This window comes from Microtus oregoni, unplaced genomic scaffold, assembly GCF_018167655.1.
Source record: "Microtus oregoni isolate MIOR12 unplaced genomic scaffold, Mior012 000002F_ref0000024, whole genome shotgun sequence".
Taxonomy (NCBI): Eukaryota; Metazoa; Chordata; class Mammalia; order Rodentia; family Cricetidae; genus Microtus; species Microtus oregoni.
This window is the reverse complement of record NW_024543061.1, coordinates 65,018,095-65,036,988: the sequence shown is the minus strand read 5'-3', so window position 1 is coordinate 65,036,988 and position 18,894 is coordinate 65,018,095. Positions and strand designations below refer to the sequence as shown.

The following is an 18,894-nucleotide window of genomic DNA, read 5'->3' as shown; positions in this document are numbered from 1 at the left end:
GAAAAGGGACACTGGACGGCAAATCTATCCCTGAGAACAGGCACAGAGATTCAAACAACCAATGGTAAAGATGCCTCTCCAGACTGAAAGGAGCCATGGGAGACAGTGAGAATTAGAGCGAGCACTGTTTGCACTGAACACAAGGAGATGACTTCTGAAAGAGTTTCATGAGCTGGAGGATGCTTTATGTGGTAAGAGGTTGTGTCAGACCCGGTCCAGTTGATTGATGGGAGGAAGATGCTGAAGTTGGGCCTCAGACCTGCCCGTGCCCCCGACAGAGCCATGGGATGTTATTTCAAACACCCAGCTGGGTGGCATGACTCGCGGATGTGAAAAAGCCTTTCACAGGGGCGCAGTGCCACTTTCGAGAAATTGTTCAGTCTGTGAAGTTCTTAGGAAAACCACGCTGGTCCACTCCGGAGCAGTGCGGTGGGAGGATGTCCCCACCTGGTAGGCCCCCTCCCTCTAGGCTTAGGTAATGAGAGCGGAGTTGGGCATAGGTTCAACCCGACCCCTGATCCCTGCCTAAATCAAAAGCAAAGTCCACAGAACCTTACACCCGGTTGCCAGGGCAGGCCAGCAGGTCCGCTGGAGATAAGGGCTACACTTTGGACTCCATGGCCAGAGGACAGCTAAGGTGCCAAAGCTCCCCAGGCCTACGCCCTTCCTGATTCCAGGCTGGCTCCCCTCTCTGGTTAACGGTCTAGCATAGGCAAGAGAGGCAGGGGCGCAAAGAAGGGAGGGGTACCTTCCTCAAGTCCCTCGGTCATTACCCTCACCACCTCCGCCTAGCGGCACCCAACCTCTCATTTACCCCTCATTACCCTGGCGCCTGGCAGGGATCTGACCGGGAAGAGAGGGCGCGCTGGTGGCCCGCGGGTGGAACAGGTTTCAGCCCCAAGCCTCGACCAGGTGACAGATGACTGGCAAGTTCAGGGGCACAAGAAAGGAAGAGAGCGCACACTACGACCTGAGAGCTCCTGGTCCTGGGGTGGTTGGTGACTGTGTCCCGGGAGTTCGGCTTCAAGTCCTCCCCTCCTGGGTGACCAAGACCGCGGCGCCGCACGGCCCGCAAGGAGGGGGAGGTGCCAGCCCGCGTCCCGCCCCTCTGCCTCCACCTTAGCCTCCCCTCCCGGCCCCGTGCTGCCCGGTCCCTCGGGCCGCTCGGTCCCAGTCTCAGGCTGGGATAGAGGGACTGCCATCGCCGAGGAGACTGACAACGACCCTGAGCCCCATCGGCCCCAGCAGGCATCGAGGACAGTGGAAGCCGGGACACCTGCGCGCACAGGTGAGAGCTGGGAGGGCGGGGACCCGCCGGGCGGGGAACCGGGAACTTGGGACAGGGTCGCAGGGCCTAAAAAGGAGGAGGGGGTGGGGAGCTGGGCCTGGGAAAGGATGGAGAAGGTGGAAGTGGGAAGGGATAGTAAGGAGGGGGTCTGACCTCAGGGGCAGGACTGTTGTTTGCGGGGTTGGGAGACAGAATGAGCAATCTCCTCTGTGCCTAAGTCAAAGAAACTCAGGGGAGAGAAATGGAGGGGCCAAAGAGGCCCACTTGGTGGGAAACCTGCCCCTGTAATGTGTTCTTGAGCCCAACTCCCATTAAGGGCCTCTTCCCTCCAGGCCCTGCCTACTGGAAGGGATGGGTCTTCCATCCAGGTTTAGGAAGGAGGGGTGGAGTCCTGCATCTGACTTCCAGCTCCATGGTGGTGTCCTCAGAGGCTGGGAAAGACTGACATTAGTAGGAGACCAGAGCGCTGCTGCTGCTGCTGCTGCTGCTGCTAGGCTCGCCTCTAACGACCCTGTCTGACAGTTCTCCCAACTTCACCAGTGTGTGCGTGGCCGTGGGGGTCCAGGTAAGGGGCGTGCAGACTTTTCAGTAAAGGGACAGGAAAAAAAAGGAATGTAACTTCTCTGGCCTTTTGGATCTCAGTGCAACTAAGAGAAGGAAGCAGCCATGAGCCAGCAAGCCATCCAGTAAAGGTGGCTCCTGTGCCGTGGTCAAACTAGCTGTAGCCCATGGAATGAGACATGTGTGTGTTGCCCACTTCCCCCAAACATCTTTCCTTCTACTTTGCTCTACTGCTTAAAAATGTAAAAGCTGCCAAGCATGATGGAATATGTCTGTGATCACAGCACTCTAGAAACTGAGGCAGGGGAAACCCAGATTGAAAGGCAGCCTAACCTGCGTTAAAATGTGTGTTCCAGGCCAGTGTGGGTTATGTAATGAGACCCACCCCCACCCCCACCCCCGTCTCAAATCAGGAAAGAAAATAAAAGCCATCCTTAGCCCATAGTCTGTTCCAACATGGGAGACCCACCTGGCTGTCCCTAGTCAGTCCCACCTCTTCCCGTCTGTGGAGTTCGTACTGCATTGTCAAAGGTAGCACAGGAAAGAGACTGAGTGTATCTAGGTGCAAGAGGACGCCTTCTACCTGGGGCTATTTAGAGCACTAGAGATTTTCTGTGACCCTTGCTCCCAGCTGCTCCCGTGACTACAGCATCCTTTGAGGCCAAAGTAGGAATATTTCCCAAATGTAAGGCAGATGTTCCCACTCAGCATGCACCTGGACCTGCCCCCCCCACCAGCTTAGAGCTAATGCACCCCCTCACCTCCCCCCAAGTAGTCACCACCTGACCCTCTTCTTCCCGACTCTGTCCTCTTGTCTTTCCTTGTCCTCTGACCCGTTGAGACATTCCTCACTAACCCAGTCTGGGCTTTCTGTCTTGCAGAAAAGGGAACCCCCCTTTCTCCCGGGCATTGGCGCTATGATTCTCTGGGGGTAACCCAGGATAGAAGTAATGCAAGCCCTCGGTCCTTCAAATGAGGGCCCCCTCCAAGGTCTGGTTGCTTCCCGAATTGAGACTTATGGGGGTCGACATTCGACTTCTGCCCAGAGCCCTGCTGGGAATATCTATCCCAGAGGAGGCCCTGTATTGGTAAGTCTGCCTGTGCCCGGAAGGTGACCTGGGTGGGGCAGGAGGGAGGACACAAAGGCTTTGAAGTCTGTCCCCTTATAGTTTCTCAGGCTGCTCTATTCTTGTCCCTTAACCTCCTCTGCTTTCCGGGGTTGCTGGGAGAGGAGGGCCATGCCTGGGCTGAGATCCCAGGACTTCACACCCAGCCCCAGACATCAGAGTGACAGAGGCAGGAGCCCGATGGAGCCACACCCACAGAGGAAGGGTTGGAAGGCATTTCTGAGTTACTAGTGCACTGGGAAAGACATCTCTCAAGCTCTACTTGTGAGGAGTTGGGAGGAGTCAAAAGCTTCCTGAGTCAGGACTGAAGAAGAGCAAAGGTTCAGGGTGCCCTGGTTCTCACAGGGAGGAGGGAGTGGAGAGAACTGCCTTGGTCCCGCCCCTGGCTCCACCTGCCTGGCTCACCTCCAAGCCTAGCGGAGGTAAGGGGTGTGAAAGCCAGGGCCTAGGCTCGCTCAGCCCTCAATACTTCCTTAAGAGCAGGTCCACATCAGGCTGGGGACATTCCCTGCCTCCCTGGAGATGGGGACGCTCCCAGGGAGAGGGTGGAAAGAGACACTAGGAAGTATGTGGGGTAATTCAGGCCAAGGCAGACAAGGAATGTGACCAGGCCTGCCTTGGGAGGAGACTTGTGGCTAAGGCTTCATCCAACCTCTAACACAGAAGGACAGCAACTCCCAGTGGCAGAGGACACTAGCTGCAGTCCCTAGGGAGGAGGCTGCATCCTTGTGAGCTCCCGTTCACGTGTGTGTGTGTGTGTGTGTGTGTGTGTGTGTGTGTGTGAGGGAGGCTAGCTGTCCACAAAGGAATGAAGTCAGAACACAGCCTATATCGTTCACCGCTCCTGTGAGCCCTTGGCACGGAGGGTATTGTAGATGGCTGGGTGGGCTGGAGCTGGATTCCCACAGCAGAGCCCAGGCATGTGTGTGCCTGTGTGTCTGCTCTGCAGGAGGCCTCAGCTTCTACCTCCGGGTTCCCTCGGGAACCAGGCAGGCCTGCCCTTGCCCAGCTGAACTTGCCCTGCCTGGCAGCAGCCACTGTGACTCAAAGCAGCAGCGGCAGCTCACACCAAACCTGTTGGATGAGAGTAGTGAGCCAGCCCGCCTTGCAGGAGCAAGGGATCATGTCCAGAGCCCGTCTGCCTCTCTAGTATTTCTGGTACTCCCAGAACTTCCCCTGCCTCCTCTTTCCCCAGGACCCTAGTCGCCTACGCATCCATGTCCCTTTTGCCAAGGGCTCTGGCCAGACCCGAGGCCCATCTCCTCTGACGCTTCGGGAACCGGAGTCAGAGAAGAGGCACGGAAGCCACTTTGGGCTTGGCCCACCTCACTCCCCCAAACTCAAGGTAAGGATCCTCTTTACTTCTGTCTCAGTGTTCACAACCCCAGCCATGATGGCCTCCAGAGACAGCCAAGACCAGAAACTCCATGAACCGAGCTCTGGCAGGGAGCCTCTGATCACAAGCACCTTCGAGAATTCCCACAGGCACGGCTCTGTGCAGAGGCCACCAAAGAACCAGCTCTGTATGCAACCGATACGCTGGACCCCATGAGCCTAAACTTTGTTTACTTGTTTGCTTGTTTGTTTGGTTGGTTTTTTAAGATAGGGCTTCACTGTGTAACAGCCTTGGCTGTCCTGGAACTGGCTCTATAGACCAGGTTAGCCTCGAACTCACAGAGATCTGCCTGCTTCTGCCTCCTGAGTGCCCATTAAAGCTGTGCTCACCATCACCCAGCTATGATAAATTGTTAATATTAAACTCCCTACCAGCTTTTGGAAATTACCAGATAATGTGTGAGCCAGGCATAATCTATTCATCCCTGCTTTCCCCGCCAGTCTTCACCCCAGCTATGAGCCCTACTGCTTCTCCATGCCTACTTAAGGGTAGAGTGAGGTTTAGAATTAATTATTGTTTCCCACATTGTTTGGTGCCAAAAGCAGTTATAAACTTTAAGGTGTGATGCTTCATAAATATCTCCACTTTAAGCCAAGTATTGGGATGCACATTTATAGTCTCAGCAGGCAGGAGCTGAGGCAGAAGGGTTGCAGGTTCAAGGTTAGCCTGAACTGCATAGTAAGTCCCCATCTAAAAACAAACAAAAGCGCATCCATTATATGTCATTGTTACCTGAGGCCATGCTTTCTTTTTTTTTTAAAGATTTATTTATTTATTATGCATACAACATTCTGCCTCCATGTATGCCCACGTGCCAGGAGAGGGTGCCAGATCTCATTATAGATGGTTGTGAGCCACCATGTGGTTGCTGGGAATTGAACTCATGACCTCTGGAAGAGCAGCCAGTGCTCTTAACCTCTGAGCCATCTCTCCAGCCCAAGGCCATGCTTTCTTAAGTCTAGTCCTGGTCCTTACTTGAAGGTTCCTCGGTCTGGGGTGTGTATCTCAGTGGTAGAGGGCTTGCCTAGTGCAGAAGGCACTGGATTTAATTTACAGCTCAACCCAAAACAGGTTTTTTTCTTTTTTCTCTTTCTTTCTTTTTTCTTTTTGAATAAAAAAAAATCAAATCTTAAAGACCACTCTGAAAAACATGACTCTTACTCTGTTCTGAGTGAGGAAACCTCTAGAAGGTGTCATTCTGGTCAGGGAGGTTCCCTCAAACCCCTCTACCCAGGGACCTTCCTGCAGGCAAAAGTATAACTTCTTTTCCTGGGTAATAACGACCCTATTCATGCCATGCCAGGCACACATATATATGCATGTGTGCACACACAGCCCTTCCGGAGCCTGGGCACCAAATGTTGGGGGTGTACCAGGCTGACCACCTTCTCTGCTCTCCCAGGAAGTCACCAGGGCCCATGAGCTGGAGGTGAGACTGCACACTTTCAGCATGTTTGGGATGCCCCGTCTACCACCCGAGGACCGGAGATACTGGGAGATAGGAGACGGAGGTGACAGCGGCCTGACCATGGAAAAGTCCTGGAAGGAGCTGGTGCTTGGACACAAGGTGGCTTTGAAATGATCTGTGTCTCCAGAGCACATCAGACCCTCCTCCACACTTGCATACATGCATCTCACGTCTGCCCTGGGAAAAGCAACGGCCTTGGGATACGGCATCTAGAGGGGAAAGCGTCTAGAGATCTTGTTGAAATCCCAGCTCTGCCCTCAACTAGTGAAGTCTTGGTTATGGTGGAGGACCTCCCCAAGCCTCACTTGCTTCGTATGGAAAATGGGGGTGATGCTACCTACCAACTAGAGGGTTGGTTAGGATTAGAAGGTCCTGTAGAGAGGGACCAGAAGCCCGGATCTAGCACTTAACAAATGGCACCTACTCTTATCAGCATTCCCCAAGTGAACCAGCACTGTCCCCCTCAGGAGATGAACCGGGAGCTTTGCCACCAGCAGGAAGCGCTGTGGGAGCTCCTGACCACGGAGCTGATCTTCTTGAGGAAGCTCAAGATCATGACTGATGTGAGCCACCTTCAGCTTCAACCTCATCTCCTCCCTACCTGGGTCCTTAGTATTATTGGCCTTCTCCCAGAGCAGAAGGACTGGGGGGGGGGGGGGGGAGTTTCCAAGCCGTGATTTCAGATCTGCTCCAGGGTCTGAAAGAGAAGATGGTGGGGTTGGGGAGGGCCTGGAGAAGGGAGATCAGATGCTGAGCCCCTGTCCTCCCTGCCTCTAGCTCCTGGCAGCTGGGCTGCTGAATTTACAGCGAGTGGGGTTACTGACTGACGTGAGTGGGAACGTGGGGGGGGGGAGGGGGGAGGAATAGGGGGTGGGGTCACAGCGAATTCCACAGCCCCATTTTCTGGGACTCTCCTGATTCCCCTACACTTCCCATTTGCTTTAGACCCCCAGCAGGCAGTAGGCCCCTAGCTCCCCTGGCGCCACAGCGGTTGAGCGACCACCTAGGGTCTTCCAGGCCATTGTCAGGCTCTTCCCTTCCATCCCAGCCCTGTCACTAAAGCTGAAAGTCCTGTCCCTTCCTGACTGTGACCCGACAAAGGTCTGGTACTAAGTCCTACTCATTCCTCCAGGTGTCAGCTGAGACCCTGTTTGGAACCGTCCCCAAGCTGATTAGAGCCCACCGGAGCTTTTGGGAGGAGGTTCTGCAACCCGTCCTGGAAGAGACTCGAACCTCTGGCCAGCCTCTGGACCCTGTCAGCTTACAAAATGGTTTCCTGACAGTGAGTATGGGGATACCCAGAAAAAGCAGGATGAAGTCAGCCCAAAAGGATCCGCAGGGCACAACCCCAACTCCAAAATACAACCTCATCTCCTTCATTCGATCCCACAAGTGGGACGGGTTTCGAAGGTTCTTTGCTCTTTCTGGAGTCCCTTATGACATGAAACGTTGGGGGTGGAGGGATGAGCTCTCATCGGCTGTACAATCTTGTATTTGCTTTCCTTTTTTCTTTTCTCTCTTCTCTTTTTTTTTTTAAGGTAGGGTCTGGCAATGTTGCCCAGGCTAGCCTCAAATTCAAGACCTTCCTGCCTTAACTTCCCAGGTGCTATAATAACAAGTGTGCACTTCTTAGCAGCTATAAAATATTAATTATTCCTTTGAGACCCATCAGCAAATAGCTAAGTGCAAGAATGAGGCCCAAAGGGCCGGCGAGGTAGCTCAGCAGTTAAGAACACTGGCTGGCCTTGCAGAGGACCTGGGTTTGGTTCCCAGGACCTTCAAGGTAGTTCACAGCTCTGATTCAAGGGGACTTGACCTAACCTCTGAGAGAACCAGATATGCAAATGGTATGCACACACATACATGAAACACTCATGCACATAAAATAAAATAAAAAATTTTAAATGTCTCTTAAAGAAAGGCGCCTATATAAGAAGATGCCTGGGAGGGGCACTAAGGTGGGGGCAGGAGGGATTAGTGAAAGACCACAGGGGCATTGAATGTGGAGAGGTAAGAGAGGGAGAGCTGGACCTGGGTCTGGTCTTTCTTCCACAATGTTACAGTGTTACTGGGCCGGCAGGAAACAAAGCAGGGAGGAGGGGCGCAGTTTCCTGGGAACCTTTGGCACCTCTTTCCTTCAGAGCAGGCCCTCTGGACAACTTTTAGGTCACGGAAATAGGAGCCCCAGCGTCTTGAAAACAGTCAGGTTGAATTATTGATGGCAGGAGAGTGAGTCCAGGGGGGCAGGCAGAGCCAGTGCCACGGGCAGAATGAACTCAAGGGGTAGCCAGGGCCTGCCTCTCAGAGTGTCCGTTCTTCTCGGGAGCACAAAATGAGGGACCTGTCAGGAGACGCCCTAGGAGGTAGAGACTGGCAGGGGCTTCATTTCGGGATTGTGCGAGGCTCTCTCCTCAGCCTGCAGCCATGCTCGACAGCTAGGGTCAATTCATGACCCGCTTCAGCCTAACCAATATCTGTTCCTCCAGTTTGGCCAGCGGTTCCAGCCGTATGTCCAGTACTGCCTGCGAGTGAAGCAGACCATGGCTTACGCTCGGGAGCAGCAAGACACGAACCCCTTGTTCCACACTTTTGTGCAGGTGGGGCGCCATGGAACATGGAGGCTGGAGGGGTTTAATGACACAGCCAGGCCAGGCTTCAGCTGGGTGCAAGGCTGAGGCAGTCCCTGGAGGTGCAGGCGGGAGGGTCTCAGCAGGCTCCTGAGCTCTCCCCCTCCTCCCCCTCTCCCCGCAGTGGTGCGAGAAACACAAGCGCTCCGGAAGGCAGACGCTGGGTGACTTACTCATCAAGCCCCACCAGCGCGTCACCAAGTACCCACTGTTGCTGCAGGCTGTGCTCAAGAGAAGCCCCGAGCCCCAAGCCCAAGAGGCCCTGAATGCCATGGTAGGTACTCAGGTGAGGCTACCACCTTTGTGGGGAGAAGGTGGTGAGGGGGTGGGGGGCAGTAAGAGCTCTCTCCGGAGATCCCTGAGGTCTCATTCCTCACTCAGTGCTGACTGACTAGGCCTATTTTAGTTGCTGTGACTGCCGCTGGGGTGGGCAAGCTGGGCTCAGCTGTGCCTCTTTCTGTTTCTCCCATCCCAAGATTGCAGCTGTGGAGTCCTTCCTGCGACATATAAACGGGCAGGTCCGCCAGGGTGAAGAGCTGGAGAGCTTGGTGGCTGCAGCGCAGCGCATTGGACCCTATGAGGTGCTAGAGCCCTCCAACGAGGAGGTGGAGAAGGTGAGGAAAGGGGCTCCAGGTTCCAGGAAAGTAGATGAAGGAGAAGCCTGGCCAGGAGAGGACAGAGGCTAACACATTCTGTACCTGAGTGCTATCACTGAGTGCCTGTCCCAAGGGTAAATGAGGAGAGAAAAGAGGGGACTCTGGGGTATTTGCTGTGGCTCCAGGTACAGAAAGAATGGGCCGGTGGCAGCACAAGGAGCCACCCTAGGTTGGGATGGGGAGGCACACCTGCCTGGTGTCCTAATCCCCTTCCTGCTTCCTCTGTGGTCCCTTAGAACCTGCGTCCGTTTTCCACCCTGGATCTCATGACTCCTATACTAGGGGTCGCTCCTGAGCACACCAGGCAGCTACTGTTGGAAGGACCCGTGCGCGTGAAGGAAGGGCGAGAAGGGAAGGTGAGAGCCGCGTGAAAGAGGGGAAGCGGGGCACGGAAGGACTCGGGATGAGAGGCGACAAGCCGGGAGAGGGGGCTTGTGGGTAAGAGCGTTTGCGCTGCTGTAGACACGAGGACCTGGAGATTGAGAGGTGGCTGAGCAGTTGAGGGCACTTGCTGCTCTTGCAGAGACCCACGTTAAGTTTCTAGCACCTGTGTGGCAGCTCACACCTGTCTGTAACTCCAGCTCGAGGACTGGACACCTCTTCTGTCTTCTGGCCTCCCAGGCACTACAAACATGTGGTATACAGACACATACGCAAAGGCAAAATTCCATACACATCAAATAGAAAAATACAGACTTTTCAAAGAAAAGTCAAGGAGCTGTAGGTTACCAAACAGGCTCCAAACCTAAAACCATGAGAACCTAAGTTTGAATCCTTAACACTCACATAAGAAACTGAGCCTATGGCTGCAGAAGCAAATTGGTTGTTAAGGGTGCTTGGTGGTCTTTTTTTTTTTTTCCTTTTTTTTTTTTTCAAGACAGGGTTTCTTTGTGTAGCCCTGGCTGCTCAGGAACTCACTGTGTAGACCAGACTGGCATTGAACTCACAGAGATCTACCCGCCTCTGCCTCTCCAGTGCTGGGATTAAAGGTGTGCACCACCACAGCCTGATTGTACTTGCTGATAATCTTGCAGAGAACTCAAACTCAGTTCTCAGCACCCATTGTCAAGTGGCTTACTACTGCCCATAACTCCAGCCCGGGGCAATGATCCAAAACCTCTGGCCTCCACGGGCACTTTTATTCACACGCACATACCCACACTAAAATAAAATAAATGTTTAAGAAAGAAAGAAGAAAAGAAAGAAAGAAAGAAAGCTGGGCACGGCTGCTTGCATTTGTAGCCCCAGGGTTGTTGGGTAGGACACGCAGATCCTATGAGTTCCATGGCCAGTCCACTGCATCTCAAAGCAGTAAAATAGAAAGTGCTAGAGCAACACACCTAGCATCCTGCTCTCTTCTGCACATGGGCACACTGGTATAAACACCCACACGGTCACGTACATATGACACACACAACACACACAAGGCAGCAATGGGAGAAAGTATGGTGGGCTGGGCAAAGGGATGTGGTTCTGATTCTGCCTGCACACCAGTTGTTTGTATGACCTCGAGGCACCCCTCTTCCCTGCCTACAAATCAAGAGAAGGACCAAGGCAATGTCCTCCCAGCTGTAGCAGTCAGTAGCTCTGCCCTCGTCCTTCTGCTCACTGTATCAGCCAGTGAGCCAGGATCCCAGACCAGCCCCTCCCCCATCCCCAGATTCCCCAGATCCCAGCAGGGTAGGCTGACCCTGCCTCTTTCTCCTGCAGTTGGATGTATACCTGTTCCTCTTCTCTGATGTGCTCCTGATCACCAAGCCGCAGCGCAGGGCAGACAGAGCCAAGATCATCCGACCCCCTCTCATGCTGGACAAACTGGTGTGCCGACCACTGCGAGATCCCCGTATGTCTCTTCTACCAGAGGAGGGAGGGTCGGGGTTGGGGTCAGATGAGGTCCAGTCCTTACAGCAGGGCTTCTTGTCCATGCAGACAGCTTCCTGCTGATCCACCTCACTGAATTCCAGTGTGTCTCCAGTGCCCTTACTGTGCACTGTCCCAGCTCAAATGATCGTGCACGGTGGCTGGAGAAGACCCTGCAGGCTCAGGTAGGTGGCCACCTTGGAGAAGGGTGAGCATGTGCCCCTGGAGCTCAGAGGAGTGAAGGAGGGCAGAGAGGCTGGGTAAGAGGAGGTACAGACTTGATCAGACTTGGGTGCCTTCCAGAGAAGGACAGAGTACAAGAAAGCCCACAGCCAGCTCCTGAGCTAACACCCTAGTGGTCTGACTACGATGAAATAGTGAATTTCTAAACTTCATCTTCTTTCTGTTCAGGCACCCAGGGGGCTCTTTCTGGGGACAGGCACTAGGGCTAGGTGCCAGGGAAAAGAATGAACCTGGCATTCCTGCCCTCCAGAAATCTGCGCTGCAGCTCATTAGAGTAATCAGAGTACAAATAGCGAAGTGAATACGCAGAAGACAGCAACAGAGAACGGGGCCAAGCCTTCTGCCCCACCTGTCTGCTGGAAAAGCCATGGTGCCCAGGGAGATTAAGGGGTCAAGCCATGACTCCAGACCGACAATGGAGCACTGGGGGAGACACGGGAGTATGTCAGGGGAGCAAAGGAAGGAGGGGATGCCAAATACAAAAATCCAGAAGTAGGAAACAGTCACATGTGTCAAGAGAATCAGCGCTGGGAAGGCATCAAGGTGGTCCATCTCTCACTTTAAAGGCAGGGATCAAGGCTGGCTCAAGGTTATACAAACTCTAGAGTTCAGCTGAGACCATGTAGGACCATGTCATGTCCTCTTAGGCTGTCTGCCACACTTTCTCCTATCGCCACCCTGTGTGTGTGTGTGTCTGTCTGTGTGTCTGCCTGCATGTCTGTCTGTCTGTGTGTCGTGTATTGTATTATGTGTGAGGTGTGTGCACATGACTGTGTGGGTGGGTACACCCGTGTGTGCCTACGCAGGAAAGAGCAGGATGTTTGTTTGACAATGCCAGGACATGGTGTATAAATGTGAGCACAGGAGGTCACGCCATAGGCCCGTGCTAAGAACTTGAACTTTGTCCCATAGATGATATGGAGCCAGTGGAGGTTTTAAACAGGGTACTGATGAAGGCAGATCTATGTGATAGAAGCAGGAGTTTAAAAGAGAGAAATTAGTAAAGCTGCAATAGTTACTACAAATTCAGTGGCTTAAAACACCTGAAACCAGGCTGGGGTGTAGTTCCGTGGGACAGTGTGTGCTTAGCTTGAATAAGACCCTGGAGTTTATTGAGCCACAGTTCCACACAAAACAAAACAATCCAGAAACAGAATTCCTCACCACTTTGGAGGCCACAAGTTCAAAGTCAAGGCGTTGACAGAACTGAGCTTCCTGCCCAGGTTCTAGGGCAGAGCCTGTGACTCTTTCCAGCCACTGATGGCTTCAGTAACCCTTGACTTGGAGCAGCACCCCAACTCCCCATCTCTGACTTTCCCCTCTGTATACTGGTGTCCAAATTTCCCTCCCTTTCTTATGAAGACAGCAGACATGCACCGCAGAATCCAGCGCAAGTGCAGAACACACCGCCTGAGATCACCACCTTAGGTCCTTTCACATCTTCAGAGACCCCTCCCCGACTAAGGGCGGGCATGTCTATGGTGGTTGTGGGTTAGGTTTCTGACCTCGCTTCCTCCAGGCTGCCGGTCAACCCACTGTGGAAGCAGAATGGCAAAGAGAGACGGAGATTTGAGAGGCTCCATAATTTTGTCTTATTGGTTAGCAGAGCTGGGCCTCAAACCGAGCCTCTTTCCTACTCCGCAAAGCACATGACCTCTGAGCTCCATCCTCAGCCGCAGGGAGGAACATGTACATTTGTTTGTGTGGTGGGCGGGCACATGTATGTGCATGTATGTGCATGTATGTACATAGTTTTACTTGCATCACCACAGCTGAGACCGTTCTTTTATCACCAGGCCCTCTAAAATTTCTCCCTTCCTTTGGTTCCCACTCTCAGCACAACCCTTCTCCCACATTCTCCCTCTGGAACATCTGGGAGCCAGTGAAACTTAACTGGTGTTCATATACTGATAGGCTCTGCGGGGTGACCAAAGGAGCATCACTTCTACCTTGTGACCAAACTTACAGCAAGGCTCCCAGCAACTCAAAGCCTGAAATACTGCAATCATCCAGGACACCCTCCTGTGGACTACTATCAATCTTCACATCACACACACACACACACACACACACACACACCACAAAGACACACACCCCACAAACACACACATATACAAACACACATATACCACAAACACACACACACATCACAAAAACACACACTACAAACACAAACATATCACACATACACACATACCACAAACACACACATATCATAAACACACACCACAAATACACACACATACACACACATCACACACATACATACACACATATACCACAAACACACACACCCCACACACACATTTCACCACTTCACACACACACAAACACACACACACACACTCGGGTGACAGAGTATCTCTTGGTCCCTCCACTGCCCAGGGCCCAGGTTTTTCTTCTCTCCTGCAGAAACATTAGCGATGTGTGGTCCTTGAGGGTTGACAGAGGTGGCTCGCGCTTTAACAGAAAATGAGCTTGTGGGTGGGGGTGGGGAGAGGAAAAGGAACTGATGAAGGGAACAGAAAGAACCCTCAGGGGTAGAGGCCAAGAAATGAAAGTGGGGCCAATTGAAAACTAAGCAGGGAGACCTGTGGAGAGTCCAGAGCCCACCCTGTGTCCTTGGCAAGTTACTCCCCATTTCAGCCTAGCCTTCATCTGCGGTTCATTGAGAGCCGACAAGCCAGTGCCTTGGCGTGAGACCCCCGCACCTCATGGTGCTCCGCACATGTGTATCATTGTTCTGCTTACAAGAAAGGGCTGAGCGGCTGGCTGAGCACTCCTATCATCCCAGCTCCCAGAGCGCTGGCACAGGAGGATCACGAGCTCACAACTAACCTGGGCTATTCATCAAGTTCTGAGTATGAGCTGCACAGAAAGACTTAATTTCACAAAACTAAAAAGAGAAAGGCAGAGGAGGAAGGAAGGTGAAGAGAGGAGAGAGAGAGGCGTGGCAGGAGGTGCGGAGCTGGAAGAAGGCACCCTTGTGATGGCTGAGAGAGGCAAGAGGCACTGGGAGAGTGGGTAATTGTGGAACTGCAGAGAGATGAAGCATTCTGTCTCGTGGATTCTCCACAGGAATCTTGCTTAGGAGCCCCCCTCTTTCTTCAGCTTCGTGGGCCCCACATTTTATCTAGCTTTCTCTCTTGTACTGCTCACCTCTGGCCAAGAAGATGCCCGCTGCTGAGGCTTTGAGGCAGCTGGAAGCCCGGTGCTGGCTGCCTAGGATCCCCCACTCCTGCTCTTCCTGGGGAGGGACAGGGGCAGGCCTAGTGGGGATGCTGGCTCCAGGTGTTTCTTAAAGACTTCCCCTTTTCTTTCCATTCTTTCCCTCCACACTACAGCCCTATCCTGGACATCCCATCCCATCCCATCCCATCCCAAACTCAAACTTGGGGCCTGTGAAACAAGGGGCTGTGCGGGCCCCATTTCCATTCCTTTCCTTATACCTTTCCCACTTCATGCTGAGCTGAGAGATGAAGCCTGGGGAAGAGGGGCATGGGAACAGACCTGGTGTGTGAGCTTCCTGCCCACCCCCGCCTCCGGGGGCTTCCCTCTCTTCTGGTTCAGTGGCTGGGAAGCCAGAGGAAGGAGAGTTAAAACTGCCCACTTGATATCATTTTTCTTATGCCTGCTCACCCCTCCTCCAACATGTCTCGTCCTGACCGGCCCCTCCCATGTTCCTACAGAAGCTTTGGAGAAGCCTAGGGGCCCCAGGGCTGCTGGCTCACATTCCCCTAGCTGACGAGAAAGGACAAATCGGTAGCCACCAGGCCAGCCTAGCATCAGTCAGAACAGAACCTTGTATAGGGTTGGGTGGGGGGGGGGGACACTTGAGGTCCCTACTCCATATCAGATGCAGCCCCTTGGCAGTAGCTGTGGTGGGGATACCTGGGAGGGGGATAGAATACTCCAGCCTCCAGCTACAACCCTTCCTTCCTTCTTTCCTTCCTGCTTGCTTTCTTTCTTGTTTGCTTGCTTTCTGAGATGAGTTCTCACCGTACAATTCTGGCTGGCCTGGAACTCTCTATGTAGACTAGGCTGGCCTCAAACTCAGAGATCCACCTGCCTCATGTGACTCCACCATGATCCAAATGCTGGGATCAGGCCCAGCCTATGCCCATTTCTTTGCCAGCTAGGAAGCACTGTGCGTACCTTATTAGCCACTCCTGTGAATACTGACGCTCATTCTGCCCCTGGCACCCCCCCCCCCCGACCCTCATGCTAAACCTCCTCCTACCCCTACCCTGTGCATTCTCAGGCTCTGCTGTCTCCCCCAACACCGTCCTCCTGTGGTAACTCTCGGCCTCTCAAGGCTGCCTTTCCAAAGCCTGCAGTCACTGAACTAGGACTTAAGAAGCATCCTCACCCAGCTCTCCTCTTCGTGGCCTCCTTGGCCAGTAGCGGCTCCTGAGTCTGGTCTTTTTGGCTGTGAGATGAGCTCACAGCCATGCTTTCCTCACCGTAGGGTGATGGTGTGCGACAAAGCAGCCCGTGCCTATGGAGCTGCACTGGAAGCCACCTCTCGGCTGTCACTGCTTTATTCTGTATGAAAACTCTCAAGAGCCAAGCAGTGGTGGTGCACGCCTTTAATCCTAGCACTCGGGAGGCAGAGGCAGGCGGATCTGAGTTCGAGGCCAGCCTGGTCTACAAGAGCTAGTTCCAGGACAGGCTCCAAAGCTACAGAAAAACCTTGTCTTGAAAAACCATAAGAAAAGAAAAGTCCCAATAAGGAACACAGACATGTGCCATCTTCTCTTCCATATTGGGACAGCTTTGCTTTCGTACCGTCTAAGGGACAGAAGGGTCCTCAGTGTAGGACCAGCATGCCCCTGCTCCTCTCACCTTCAGGATGGATGCCAAGGTGATGAGATGCCTCAGGTTGCTCTCAAAAGAGCAACCTGAGGACCAATATGGTTCAGAGTCCTGGCAGCACCTCATCTCAGTCAAGGAGTTTCCAAGGGTATCCCTGGAGGCATGAAAAGCAGGCACATGATAGAGGAGGAGAGGGGACTTTCTGTCACCCCAGTTGCCGCTAGCACCAGCTCTGCAGCCTGGTGCCACCACATCTTGGCCACACTGTGCTCCCTTCCTGTAAGAATGACTCCTAAGGGGGTCTCTAGCCTTCTGGTTAACCTTTCTCAGTAGGAAAGGAAGTGTAAACACCTGTCCCTCAGAGCGGTGTTCGGAGGGGGCAAAGGCACCATGGTAAAGCCATTAGTAGAGCATCCAGAATACTGCAAGTGTGTAGTAAATGAGCTCATAATAACGGAAGTCCCTCCCCAGGCCACTCTGCAGAGGCTGAAGGCTGAGGAGTACGTTCAACAGAAGAGAGAGCTCCTGGCCCTCTATCGCAACCAGGGCAAGGAGTCCCCCAACACCAGGCCCTCCACTCCCTCCCCAGAGGACTCCCAGAGCAGCGCAGAGGGGAGGTAAGACCCAAGTGCGCCCTCCAAGGAGGGGGCCTCAGGTGGGGAGGAGGGAGGAGAACCAGTGCAGCCCTGGAGAACTTGGTGTGGCTGCAGGAACAGGAGCAGCCGCTGGGAGTGGACCAGGTTGGTAGCCACTATGTGAAGAAATGCGTGGGACAAGGTGGGCACAGGGCAAAGGAAGCAGAACCGTGGCGTGTGAGCTCCTTGTGAGAATCAGGCTGTAGAGTGAAGGTAGATGTGGATTCTCAGAATATCAGCGCTTCCAAGACACAGCAAGTTCAAATCCCCAGTGTAAGAGGTTCACCCAGGATGGTACAGCTGTTTAGCAACTTACAGAGGATCCAGTCAGCAAATATGAGACAAGCTGCTATGAGACAAGCTGCTTGCATGAGTTCTGAACTAGGTGCTATGGATAGAATAATAGCTCAGAGGCAACCCAAACTCTTTGTGTCTGTTTGTTTGATGTTTTAAAATATGTTTTATGGTTTGTTTAACTTTATTTTATGTGCATTGGTGTGAAGGTGTCAGATCCCCTGCAACTGGATCTTCAGACAGTTGTGAGCTGCCACGTGGGTGCTGAGAATTGAATCAGGTCCTCTGGAAGAGCAGTCAGTGCTCTTAACCACTGAGCCACCTCTCTAGCCCCTGTTTGTTTGTTTTTAAGGACCACACCCAGCTTAGTTCAAGGTCTTATCTTTTTTTTTAACAACAGAAAGCTTCATAAATTACAAGAACCTTGCACAGGGACCATAATCTTCTCCTCGTGTCATTCTTTTTTTTTTATTTATTTATTTATTATGTATACAATATTCTGTCTGCATGTATTCCTGCAGGCCAGAAGAGGGCACCAGACCTTATTACAGATGGTTGTGAGCCACCATGTGGTTGCTGGGAATTGAACTCAGGACCTTTGGAAGAGCAGGCAATGCTCTTAACCGCTGAGCCATCTCTCCAGCCCCCTCCTCGTGTCATTTCAATTTTAGAATATGTGTTGCATAAAAGAAGTGAGTGCCCAAGGTCTTTTATAAAGCACAATTCTAGCCAGTGAGGCGGCAAAAACACTGTGTCGTGTGAAGAGACAGGACAGTAAGTTTAGAGGAGAAGACATTCCTGAGCAGAGTAACGGGGGACACTTTCATGGGCTTGTATTTGATCTTCACTATCTCAGTCTGACTTTCTGCTATTAACTGTAGGACTTTGGAGTTGAGCATCATCCCCCGCCTAGTGGTGACTGAAGATACTGATGAAGATGCTCCTTCCATGCCTGACGACACCTCGGACTCTGGCTATGGCACTTTGATTCCAAGTTCCCCCAAGACCCCTCGCACCCCGCTGAATAGGCTTCGGACCAAGGCTTTTCGTAGGGACCCTCGTCTCACCTTCTCCACCCTGGAACTCCGAGACGTTCCTCTGCGCCCCCAGCCTCCTGACCCTCAAGCTCCCCAGCGACGAAGTGCCCCAGACTTGCCAGATGGGATCCTAAGAGGAGGCAGTCTGCCCAGGAGGGCACCCCCAACCTGGTCCGAGGAGGAAGATGAGACTTTGACCACACGGAATGTGGTGGTAGAAACTCTAAACAGGGCGCAACGGCGGAGCCCGCTCCCCCAATCTCCGACCCCTACTGACTCTGCTGGGGAAAGCCCCTGGGAGTCCTCAGATGAAGAAGAGGGACTTCTATCCCCTGGACTCCGACCCCGCCCCCTGCAGGCTGAGGACATGCTCAGGGAGATAAGGGAGGAACTGGCCAGCCAAAGGATAGAGGGAGCCTCGGAACCCGGGGATGGCAAGCCCCGGAAGTTGACTCGAGCCCAGCTGCAGAGAATGAGGGGGACCCACATCATACAGCTGGACACCCCACTGTCCACATCGTAAGTGCGGAGGGAAACGACTATGGAACAAAAGGACAGTATGAAGTGGGGGGCCCTTCGTTCTAAGGAAGGCAGAGCGAAACAGGGACCAAACGGAGTGGGGAGGGGAGGGCACTCAGCTTTAACTGTCCCCCACCCCCACTCGCTTTGCTTGACCTTGACCTAATGTATTGTCTCCTTCCTTTACAGCGAAGTGTGAGGAATGCTGAGGTCCTTTGACACATCTCTTAGAGGAATTGTCTCCCCAAGAGTGCTGGTCACCACCCTACCCCTGAACTCTACCTCAAGAACCCACTTCAAACCAAGCCTGACACAGGCACCCACCTCCTGCTCTGTGCACTCTGGAGGTCAAGAACTGTGCTTTCATG

General features: G+C 53.1%; 1 protein-coding gene across 2 annotated transcripts; it reads left to right on the top strand.

Moving 5' to 3' along the window:
• The first annotated feature begins 1,006 nt into the window (after positions 1-1,006).
• Positions 1,007-18,854, top strand: Plekhg6 (pleckstrin homology and RhoGEF domain containing G6). Of its 2 annotated transcripts, none has more exons than XM_041635259.1 (16): positions 1,007-1,288; positions 2,731-2,937; positions 4,172-4,321; positions 5,775-5,939; positions 6,308-6,403; positions 6,618-6,668; positions 6,973-7,122; positions 8,327-8,437; positions 8,592-8,741; positions 8,944-9,081; positions 9,360-9,479; positions 10,834-10,966; positions 11,053-11,168; positions 16,513-16,658; positions 17,852-18,526; positions 18,716-18,854. In XM_041635259.1, exons 2-16 carry the CDS (start codon positions 2,800-2,802, stop codon positions 18,723-18,725), a joined length of 2,349 nt encoding a protein of 782 aa, XP_041491193.1. In that variant the 5' UTR covers positions 1,007-1,288; positions 2,731-2,799; the 3' UTR covers positions 18,726-18,854. The 2 variants fall into 2 exon arrangements, with proteins under 2 accessions (XP_041491193.1, XP_041491204.1); XM_041635270.1 differs by lacking the exon at positions 1,007-1,288 and adding an exon at positions 1,724-1,853.
• Positions 18,855-18,894: the final 40 nt, after the last annotated feature.